Genomic DNA, 12,277 nt, shown 5'->3' with positions numbered 1-12,277 from the left:
AGTCTTTAACATCACAGTGGGGGAATATTGGCCCACTGTTTTTTGCAGAATTGTTTTCATTCAGCCACACTGGAGGGGTTTCAAGCATCTCAATTGATTTTAAGTCTGGACTTTTATGAGGCCACTCCAAAAAATTTAAAAAAAAATATTTTTTTTGAGTCATCCAGAGGTGGATCCAGATCTTTGTCCTTCTGTATAACCTGAGTATGCTTGAGCATCAGGCAATGAACTGATAGTCGGACTTTCTCCTTCAGGATTTTCTGATACAGCGCAGGACTCACGGTTCCATCAATTACAACAAGTCGTCCAGGTATTAACCACCTTACTACCACCACCATGTTTAACTGTTAGTGTGATGATCATTTTATGAAATGCTGTGTTAGTTTTATGCCTGATGTAATGGGACTCTTTTGGTTTTTGAAATTAAATTAATTACAGGAAATTATAAGTCATCATTTAATAACAGGGAGCAATTACTTTTTCAGATTGGGGCACGTAGGTTTGGATAACTTTTTCCACTTAATGAATGAAACTATCATTTAAAAATACAAGTGGCCATTAGTACTACCCCTCAGCCTCCTAATACGCTCCTGTGGTATAAATTTGATAATCCAAGGTGATTCCTTTGAGTTCAAGGTAGATGAGATTTGTAATAGATGCACCTAAGCTATGAATTTAAAAACCCTATGTTGCCTCATTCTTAAGTTATTGTGTTCAGAATCATAGGTCCACGCCATCCACCCACTACGTTTTGTATTACCTGCGTTATCTCTGTATAATATGATGATCTGAAACATGTCGAGATACCAAGAAGGTTGCAAACACCCTTTCAAATTAACAGAAATGTGGAAAATACAATTTGATTTCAGTTGTAATTTCGTTGGTTAGTTATTAGATTATGTGTTTTCTGTATAATAACAACACCCCAACAACGCCGGTCCAGTCCATAGCCTTAACAGAGAAAACAGGCCTCTCTCTCCCCAGCTGCCTACTTCATCGTTTCCTTGGACAAAGTCAGCATTCCCGAGCCCCTTGAAAGATATCATCTCTCAAGTATGTCACAAGTCTGCTGCAGGGCCTCATCCCACTAGGACGTGCCCAAAACCAGTAAGCGTCCAGCTCGGATCAGATAAACTACCTCCACAGCTCCTTTCGAGGTGGGGGAGCAGCCGCTCCTCACCCTACCTCTAAGGGAGAGCACAGATGGTCTTTGGAGCAATCTCACTTCTGCTTGTGTCTGCAGTCTTATTCTTTCGGTCACGGCCCGCAGCTCGTGGCAATAGGTGATGGTATGAATACAGATCGACCAATAAATTAACAGCTTCACGCCAACACTCAGGTCCTTTCACCATAATAGAGTGTTCCAGCGTTACTGCAGACATCTGCAGTAAATAAATGTAATACTTGCTTGTTGAAATACTTGGGCGGTCACAGACTTTGTTCTGATATTATAATTTAAAATACTTTTCCTCTTTGGGCACACCTCTGTAAGGTACACAAAGTCATCTTAAAGTATAACAGATGCATTCAAGTAGGGACAGATGTGGGATTTTAGTGTACTGCTATTTCTTAAGAGTGTAGGGGATAAACTAGAATAGAATTAGTATTAAGGATTATCATGAGTGACAGCAACTGGAAAGTGGTGACAATTCAAGCTTCCTACGCATGTGAACAATGAATTAAGACAATAAAGCACACAAACCACCCGAAGACTCAGTGAAGGTGCAAAAGACTAAAACAGAAATATTGGCATACTGACGCATTTATATTATCCTGATGTTCCCCATCAACAGAGAGGGACAAATTTTAAGAAGCACATAAATAGAAGGCCAATAGGTGTCAAGTCTTGCATTAAATTTAGGAGAATTGATGTTAAAATACTGAAGCTGCATCTTTCTTCTCTTATCTTGACAATCATCACAACCTAAATCTGTCAGCGGCCTCTCTCTTGGCAGCTTTTTCTTTCTTTTTATACCTCCCCAGAAGTATGATTTTTCTGGTTGATAACAGTATTTATTTAACAGAGAGAATTCCTCCTTCACAAAAATATCAAACAGTTGGCTAATTTCACCTTCTGCATTACATTTTAAGGTGCTTCCAATGAGGAGGATGTTTAAATAAAAAAATGACAAAAACAAAAAGGGGGGATTGTGTCACATGCTGTAATAGCAGCTCTGCTGTGATATTAATGATCAGACCTGATGCAAAGTACATCTTCTCATTTTCCCTCTGCTGTGCTGACAAACTATCTGCAGCAAATTCACTTAAATACTTTATAAACCGCAGACTAGGTGACATTCAGTCTTCAAAGACAAGGTGAACGCACTGTAGGATTAAAAATAAATAAATAAATATAGACCAGCATATTTATACAGAGCACTTGTCGCTCTCCTCCTCTCAGTCTCCTCTTCATTAGCTTCCATTCACCTTCCTTTGTCTCTATGCACTGAGCTCTTTATTCCCTGGAGAACATCTATTCATTTGGTGGTTGGGGTGAGTACACTGTGGTTAGTGAGCCGTCTGAATAAAGGAGGCTGGCTTTAATCCCCCTTTCACTGTGGAAACAGGCGGTTTGTCTGTGATAGTGTAATCACGGAACGAGCTCTCTGGATTACCAAATGAGCAGAAGAGGTTCGGCGGATCAGCAGACTAAAGCGCAGATGAGGCCGTGCTAGGTTGTCCTGGTTATACATAAGATCTTAGAAGCATGTTAGGCACTTGAAACTTTAGACCAGCTTCTGACAGATGCTTTATCCTCGTTGTTCTGGCCTTTAGTTTAAGACTATTCAGGGAAGTCTTAAACTAAAGGCCATGAGAAGTTCAGGGAAGCAAAATCAATCTATGATTCAGTGAGAACTGACCTGGTTCACACTAAAATATCAGCAATTAATGGGATTTCCTGACTACTTCCTTTTTCCAAAATATTCATATATATGTAAAAGTATATATCTGTACTCTAAAAAGCCTGAAAGTCAATATTAGGCATGCCTAAAGCCCGAACTCTTTTAGGCAAGTTTTTTGTTGTCATTTCTTTAAGCAGTCTTAAGGAATAGTTCTCCAGACGTCTTGTAGGACATTCAGAGTTTTTCTTTGGATGCTTGTTCTGTTCACTAATAATGAGGTACAGGCTCTGAGGAGGTAGTTCAAGGCTGATAGTGTTTTCTACCCAGATATGCTTTTTGTTTGGGATCATTTTCATGCTGATAGATGAAGCTGTTGCCAGTCAAATGCTTTCCAGGTTATATTGTGTGCTCGCTCAATCTAACTGTACTTTTCTGTGTTCATAATTCCATCAAATTAACGCAGTAGTACCAAACCATGACAGAGCCACCATGGCTTTACATGTTTACAGACACTCACTATTGTACTCTCCCCTGACCTTATCAGTAAGTACTGATGCAGATTTGAACCTAAAATGTTTCCAATTATTTTCAGTCCAGTTCTTGAGTAATCTGGCAAAACTCACCTTTCCTCCTTTTCCTCTTCGTGAGAGTCACCTTTGTACTTAAACCATTTCTTAGAAAGCTTCAGTGAACAGTAGTTCCTGTCTCAGGTCAGTGCTGGATTTTTTTTCTATTGCTTTAGGTGTTTTCAGATACTGTTCATATGCTGTTGAAAGCTTTTCAGGCCTGCCACTATTTCTTGTGCCCTTCCCTTGTAGTTATTTGTCACAAAGTACACAATACCCTTTGCGTAATAACTGTCGATGTGGAACTTATGAATGGAGGGAATTAATTATCGATTTAAGAAAGCGTGTGCATGAACTTTCAAGGCAAAACTCCACAAACAGAAACAGAGGTATAGATGAGATGTTACGATTACCGCAGCACTTTCACTTTGGCCTCAAAAGGAAGAATTCATCAGATGCTGTTGAATCCTGACAAAAACTCTAACAGAGTCATTTAGTAGCTGTGTGAAAAGTACATCAGTTCACACCTGAAAACAGTCAATTTTACTCTGAGAGGATTTTGAATAATCACTCTTCAAAGGTCTATGGACGTTAACAGAGACTTTAACACTGGATTGAGCTGAAAAGCTGCAGAGCCCACCAAGACTAATGCTCTGTCACAGTCAACGGTGGAAGCAGCAGGACCCGTGTGTGTGTGTGTTTACGTGCATTTGTGTGTGTGTTTAATCTACTAACAGCAGGAAATGAAAATAAGTAAATAAAAAGACAGAAATTACCCATCTGTTCTCAATTTCATACTCTGTTAAAAGAAAAGATGAAGACGGAGGATGCTATTGTTGCTTTTCCATTTAAAATACATACACACATTCTTGTTTTTCTATCTTACTGAGGACATCTAATTGACATCTAATTTTTAGTCCCCACAAAGACATCTAAACCGGTACACACACACACCTGAGTGTTTCAGTCCATTTGAGCTCCAGCTCCAGAGCCATCTTGTCCATCTTATGTTTTTCTTCTTCTTTGGTGGTGATGAGTTTGGCTTCATGCTGACGTTTTTGGGTCTCCAGCTCTCCCTGAGAGAAGGACACATTGGCTTCAGTCCACCATTGCAGTCTAAATCATATGTTACACTTAAACTCTGTGGTGTGCACATCACTTAAGATTCTCAACAAGTTTTGACCTGCCTAGCTGAAGTTTTGGTCTGACGTGCATGCTGTCTAAATGCCAGTCATGCACACATTCACAGCACCTGCAAGCTAAAGAGCCAGCTAACAAGGGAAGCAACAAAAAGGAAAAGTTGCTGAAGGCAGAATAATTTCAGCAGTGGTGTGAGACTGAGCAGCCTACGCCTTTACTGAGTGCAGAGAGAGAGACCCGTGTATTCACCATTAGACACTTTCTGTTTTCAAAGACTATGATTTGCATCATTACTATTTTGTCTTTTCTGTCTTTAAGGAACTTTCTACACATATATTGCGCTCTCATGTTCAGGCCCGTTAAACAGCCTGTGCAAAATTCTGAAAAATGTTATAAAGTTACTTCTTTGCTTTTACATCAGCATACATTTGGTCTTATTGAATTTCTCTGCACTACCTGCTCGTTAAACAGGTTGTCGTGAGTTGACTGTGCTGTAACCTTTGTGTAGAACTGTGATGTTTGGTTTTTCTTAGCAAACTAAGGTTTATGGGGACCAACTGTGTCTGACAAGGCAGAACGGAATGTATGTTCTTAATTACAGGGTGTAAGTAAGCTACAAATTTTCAGGTGCCCCAGTGTGCACCTTAGTGAAACCAAAGTTATGAAATTTATCTAAATTAACTTTAATCTCAATGATGGTGTCAGTGGTCAATCTGCATGCCCAAAAGTCAGATGTTTCCTGCACTGGATCCTCCATACTCTATGTAAAGGATAATGTGAGGTAATAGGCTAAATGAAAATATGATTTATGCTTTGTAGATGTTAATTTTGTGAACTGCTCTCCTTCTTCTCATTCATCTCTCAGGCTTTTCCACAACACAAGGAAGGCCAGTATGGGATGCCTTAAAAGTGACAATCAGTTATAGACAGCCTTTCACAAAGCATTGTGGGATATTAGGCCCAGTTTTCAATCAGGTTTTTCCTTTTTTAAGGAGAGAATCCAGCTTCGTAGGTGGATTTTTTGCAGGACAAAAAAATAAAGCTATGTAGTGTGACACTGCTAACAGACAGCACAACATGTTGGCTTCTGGCAATGTCAATCCTAACATCCTAACACAGCAGGGACACAGAAGCCATGCTAAAAATAGAAAAGGAGAAACTGCTACAACAAAATTTACGATTTTCTTTTTTTAAACCAGGACACTAATTTTTAAAAAGAGACATTGTTGCAGTGTTTCAAATATATTATTTTAGCACTTTGATGAGTACAAAGAAAAGAAAATGCTATCTGGTTACATAATGTTTAGGAGAAGGACAATTGTTATGGGTAAATAGCAGCACAGAAAAAAACAAAAAATGTTTATTTGATTTTAGAGTGAACTGTTGCTTCACAGATAAGTTAAGGTTCGAGGTTCATCCCAGGAAGTTGATTCTGTTCATCTGGACGTTTCCATCCAAGTGACTTCTTCAGTCTCAGCTAACTGCAGGTTTCCCCAACCTTATAAACAGTACATTAGCATAATGACTGAAACTAGCACCACAGAATGAATATAATATACAAATTAACATACAAATTAATATACAAATTGTCATGACCATTGATCAACAGCTACTGATCAACAACCACTGATCAATGACCACTGATCAGTGGCGATGAATACCACTCACAGAGAGTTGGGGAATGGCTGCAATCACAGCATTTTAAGATGGTGAAAGATGTACCCTTAGGCCCCCTCCTCAAATCAGAGATGTTCTTTCCCTTTTCACATAAATTGCCTCTTTGACTCTCCGCTCAAACCAGCATTCCTCCCTGTCCAGGATGTGTGCATCCTCATCATTGAAAGAGTGTAGAGTGAAAGCCTGTAGGTGTAAATAGGTGCGAATTAGCTCTTCTGTGTTGTGCCATCCGCTTTGCCAGAGGTTGTTTGGTTTCCCCGATGTATAAATCATGGAAATCTTAACAGCGTACACTACAATACTCTGTTTGTGCTGGGAGACCCGATCCTCAGGATGGGCCAATTAGTGGTGCAAGCGTGTTTGGGGGTTTGAAAGCCATAGAGATGCAGTGTTGAGAGAAAACGCGTCACAACTGTTCCGATACTCCTGACAAATAAGGGAACACTAAGGGTTTTCGCTTAGGCAGCAGTTGTTTATAAGGTTGGGGAAACCTGCAGTTGGTTGAGGCTGAAGAAGTCACTCGGATGAGTGATGAAATGTTTCTCCCACTGAAAACACTACGTCCAGATAAACAGAATCAAGCTTTTGGGATTTCCTCACCTGGATGTTTGACCATGCATCAAGATGTTTGAGGTTAAGTATGCTGTTGTAAAGTTCAGTGCCCAGGCTGACGTGTGCTTTGTTTGCCTGACCTGCAGTGCAGTCAGCAGGTTGCTGGTCTCTCTCAGTCGGGCCCGTGTAGCATCCAGCTCCTCCAGCAGCTTGTCCTGCGCCTCCTTCAGTGTGGAGATCTGCCCCTCAGCTGTTTTAATATCATTCTCCCCCTGCTGTACTTCTTGCTGCAGCCGAGACACCTGCAGGGAGGACAGACAGACAGAGTGAGGCAGAGAGAATAGACTCTGTCCACACCCGCCTCTCTGTTACACTTCAGGCTGTAGCTCAGTGTGGCACCAACCTTGAAACTACATCAGCATTTTAGGCTCAGCGAGGTGGAATTTCCATCAAAAATACATTCAATGACTGTTTCCATTTCAGATTTTTAAATGAGCCAAGCCCATATATTTTTTTTGCTAACATAGCAAAATAGTTTTGCAATGCATCACATATTAATTTCCCCAAATGTCTGAAGTAGTGGCTAAAAATGTTTGCATAAAGTACCCCAAAAAACAACAACAAATAGTGGCAGCAGATTTATACTGAGGAAACCTTGAAACTGAAAACCATTTACTGATTCAGTGTTTTAGTATGCAATCAATTTAATTCATTCATAATCATTTGAGCTAAACTCTCATCTTTATTCTTTCTTGTTCAGCTACTTTACTACACAAGTACTAAAGTCTTGTTGTTTTGCAGCAGAGCTGATCTGACCTGCTCAGGTGCAGTCAGGTTCAAAAAGAATTAAAACTGAAGCTTTGGGTTTAAAGTTTTATAAAAAGAAATCTCGAACCCAGTTACCTCCTCTCCTGGGCTCAGTTTGAGTTTACAAGCTCTATTTTTTCACACACTTAATTTTTCTGTGTCCTTTAAGAGCGACGGAAGCTGTGATTCTTAGAAGCGATCCTCAGCTCATTTTTCAGGGGCTAACATGACTGAAATGTGTTTTTATTTCAGCTTAAAAACAGCAAGCAGTTTTTAACACTCTGGGAACACATTTTTTGAAAAGCTCAAGATTCAGATGTAGGTTTCTTAAACTTTCTGTGGTGAGAAAACTGACCGGAAGTTAAAACAACTGTAATAGTATATGTGTGTATTTTAAAAAAAAATCTAAACTTTTACCAAAGTGTGCACATACTTAAAGAAACTCCATGTGCTCAAGGACATCGCTTCATCTGATCTCAAGAACGGGCAGTAAACTGATTTAAAAGGTCAAGAATAAAATTTAAACCTTTCAGTTTTTCTTCTTTCCATTGAGATGCTTCTGATCTGTTTTCAAAGTGTTCCTTTAACTTTTTTGAGCAGCGTATTTACACAATATATTGTTTGCACACTTGAACAGAAGTTTTACAAAGTCAATGTGTCGTACCTCCTCAGTGGCTGCATTGAGTTTGGACGTCAGCTCCTCCCTCAGCTCATCCAGCTGCTGCCTGAGCAGCGTCTTCTGCTCCTCCAGTGACTGACGCTCCCTCTCAAACTGCTGCTCCAGCTCCTGTGGAGAACGATCAATAACACAACACTGTCAAAAACAACAGGGAAACTTAGAAAGCCAAAGTGAGCTCAAGACCTTGGATGAAAAGTTTTTGCGCCTGAAGATTCCTTGAACCCTTATCTGTTTCCCTCAGATAAGTGACTCACATAAAGGGGAAACAGTACGAGTCGTGCATGATTTAGTTGAAGGTCGAAGTTAAATTTAATCAGTATTCACGGTATTTAGCGTCTGTAAAGATTTTGAGTCATACAGGTAATGCAATATCTGAGAGACGAGTCAGGGCAGAAATGATTCATAATTCAGATGAAATCTTGTTAAAAACGGTCACGATCAAACAGCAAGTCATTTTTCCACTAACCTACTGAGTACCAATTAATCTAAAATATAGCAAAAGCTGCAAAACCGAAGGCCAACATGAACAACCTTGGGCTCAGTGAATAGGAGACACTTGAGAGGAATTTGAAATACAACAAAATCGGCATAACTGTGCCACCAGTCCATTATAAGAAATGAAAAACACCAGCAAATACTTACAATTTTACATCAGGCTAATAAAAAAACAGCTTTATAATGAGCCAGGAAACATTGATGTTACTGCACATGTTCTACATACTCCCACCTAAAACTCAAAAAGTTTCAAACTGCATTGAAGCGCAAAAAGTTACAGCAATTATTTCAGTCGTAATAGTCCTGAGTGGCCTCTTCAGTGAATGTACCAGGGTGGAAGAGGTTAGAGAAAACCTTTGCAAAGGTTTTTGTTAGAATTTCCTAACTGAAAGTCAGTTTTGCAAACCACATCTAAAACAATCTAAAAGCCAAGGCAGTCGCTCTTTCATTTAAGAGTTTCACCAAAACTGTGCTATTATACCAAAGTTTTATACCAAAGGTTTAGCAGACATAATCTTTAACATCAGACAAAGTGATGCTAATGGGAACATTACTGTGAGTTCATGTTTACTAAATGAATGTTAGCCGATGTAGAGATGCTGTAGACTTGACGTGTCATTGTTTGCCAGCAAGCTGATGTGGGAGGGAGAGAAAAAATGGAGCCTATACACAGATTATTAAAACAGTGCATACAGCGGTGTTGCACTACACCAGTACTGATAAAAAAATTTTAATACTTCATAACAAACATCAATGTTGTGTTTTAAATACATACATTTGTATTTTGAGTACAAAAAAAAGGTGTGGCTAAACCACATATTAGATAAAGTTTTGTTATGTTATAGATTTTATTTTAAACTGATTTTTATTTTTGCTTGAGTATTTTGGAGTCTGTAGTACTTGTTATAATTTAGTTTTAGTTTTAGAGTTTAATTTGTTCCCTCAGTATTTCCTGTCTTATTCTCTTGTGTCAACCCACCTTTTATGTGTCTGCATTTCACCATTTAACAATGTTCCCTTCCTGTTTTATTTTGATAGTCTTTTGTCTCTAGTGTCTTGTGTTTAATTTTACTTCCCCTCCTGCCTCACTGCATTTAATTATCTTAACCTGTGTTTTTTTTTAATCTACCTATCCATCCATCCATCCATCCATACTATGTACTTTTTTTTAGACTTTTTCCATCAGCTGAAATAAAAACTTGCTTTTGTTTGATTTAACCTATCTCCACATATCTACGTTTGGATTCCCTTTGCCTGCAGTTCATGACATGACATAAAGTTACATTTCTAAGAAACTACATGTCTACAGTGGAGTTTATATAGCAACACTGTAGTTATGGATTTACTGCAGTGCTGTAAAAAGACAACTCTGAGGCATTAATAAGGTGACTACAATTCATCTACAGGTGTATCTGAACCAGATTTCAGGTCACTCCATCAAACATTTGTTGATACATTTTACTGGTGACTAAAGAAGGATCCAGATCCAGATCCAGAACTTGCCTCCCTCTCTCTCCTTTGTTTGACATTACATTCACTGCATTCATCTGTACAAATTTCTAAATATACTTCAAACATTTTCATTGTCCTTGGCAGTCAGAAGAGAAAGCGCTCTTGCAATTGTCACCACTATAAAGCTTATTATGTCTTCTGATGAATGGGGAATGGTTTCTGTTATACTGAGCGATGATTGCTACTTTCCAAGGACAATTAGAGCTCAGGGAAATTGCTATAATGTCAAATAAAATTTGCCACCGTTATTCATTACACAGGAGGATGGAGTTTGTAACGGCGTGCAAAAACACTCTGACAAGTGTGACAGAGTCCCATAAAAATGAATGGGACTTTAAAAAATGTATTTGAATGGAAGAAAGAGTGAAAAATCACAGTAATTCATGTGTAATGCTTCATGACTTCTTACATTCCACTCTCTGCTTAGAGCATGGAAAGTTTCTCTGTTGTCATTCTGACAAATGTTACAATTGTTAGCTCACCTTGCGTAGAAAGTGAATATTTAATGACACAAGAATGCATGTGTAAAAAAAAAAAAACCCTCTGCAATGTGTAATATTTTACACCAACATAACCAGTTAAAACATCACACATTGCTCCACTACTGGCTTCCCACAGCACAAAGGCTCAAATTAGTCTGACAGATGCTGTGAATCCTGCAAAAAACTGAAAATATACCAAAAAGACTTCAAAACATAACCCTAAACTAGAGCTGCATCTTTCTATTTTCTGCCCGGAGCCTGCTTCTGCCCCAGACCCCTGCAGAGAAAAATGAGGGCAAAAATCAGGACACAGAATAACTCTGTAGCAGTATGAGAACTGTATTTATTTTATATGTAGTTTATTTATTTTTTATTATTATAGGACACAATATGCAACATGAACCAAGAGATGCATTTATAGCCAAAGCTAGTCTGCAAGCCCCGTTCCTTGCACAGTAAATACAAACAGTAACAAACAGTGACCAAACAGTTACACAATCATTTAGTGACAGTATACTGAGAAAATTATACTCACAATAATGGGGAATAAGTGAGCCTACATTCACTCAGTGCCAATAAATTATGGTCCCTCCTTTTTGTGCCATTAAAAGGAGACTTCACCAACTATTCAGCTGCAAACCATAAAACAAAAACATTAAACTGAATATGGCACAATGACTCATCAGCCATCACAGTAAGGTAAGTACGACAGTCTTTCTGGGAGTTCTTACAGATGGCTGAAGAGGCCACAGTCTGGGCATAAGATGTGGTACATTTGTGCTGTGCACCAGTGTTAGAAAGGGGAGCTGGTGTGGTTGCTAGAAAGCATCTCATTATCACAGGGCATATGCAGGTTTCTACAATTTATGGGACTCTGGGGGCACACAATCGGTGAGAGCCTGCACTGCAGGGCCGACTGAGTCGACAAGCCGGCCTGGTCGAAATAAGGAAAGGGACATCTCGCCTTCCATCAAAGGCTGAAAACTTCCTGTATTTGCAGAAACAGCCGCCAATACAGAAGGATATACAGGAGGAGGTAAAATTGTATTTGACCAGATGCGTTCTGACCGTGTTCGTGATCCAGCCTCAGTTTGCTGAATTTACAAGAAACCTAAGAATTGGGGGGGGGGGCACTTTAGCTCTAACTTTTAAAAATCCTTGGGGATTCTCACTATACTCAAGTAAGTATTAAGAAAAAACATTGAAATATTTCAATACTTCAAAGAAAACAAAAACTATCTTCTAGATAAAAAAAACATTTGTTTTAAAGTCCAACTTTTTTACTATTATTTAACCTTAAAAATCAGAGAATATTGTGTGAATTGCAGACTGTTTGGTGCTGAAACAGACAAAGTCAAATGGTGCAAAAAATAACAAAGAAATAAGAAATAATAAGAGAGAAGGAAATAATAAAGACATATCTATAGGCTCCATAGACTGTATATAAAAGATGGACAGAGCTTCCAGCTCTCATAAAAGAAGCAAAGACCTGCAACTTCTTTTAATGTAAAAAGAAGCCAGACT

The 12,277-nt window shown here is 38.9% G+C and overlaps 1 protein-coding gene across 3 annotated transcripts in view; it reads right to left on the bottom strand.

Annotated features, from left to right (window-relative positions):
* The window catches only part of fam184ab (family with sequence similarity 184 member Ab), a 221,857-nt gene that overhangs the window by 74,368 nt on the left and 135,212 nt on the right, over positions 1–12,277 (bottom strand). For all 3 annotated transcript variants that reach the window (XM_085247044.1, XM_085247042.1, XM_085247043.1), the window contains 3 exons: positions 8,250–8,372; positions 6,919–7,080; positions 4,364–4,485 (listed from right to left, as the gene is read on the bottom strand). In XM_085247044.1, coding sequence (XP_085103170.1) covers positions 4,364–4,485; positions 6,919–7,080; positions 8,250–8,372 — 407 coding nt within the window. The remainder of the gene's footprint in view (positions 1–4,363; positions 4,486–6,918; positions 7,081–8,249; positions 8,373–12,277) is intronic.

This window comes from Mchenga conophoros, linkage group LG15 (assembly GCF_057382185.1).
Source record: "Mchenga conophoros isolate Kocher_MC1m ecotype Shallow Benthic linkage group LG15, M_conophoros_male_GT1.1, whole genome shotgun sequence".
In the NCBI taxonomy this organism is placed as follows: Eukaryota; Metazoa; Chordata; class Actinopteri; order Cichliformes; family Cichlidae; genus Mchenga; species Mchenga conophoros.
This window is presented reverse-complemented; position numbering and strand designations above follow the sequence as displayed.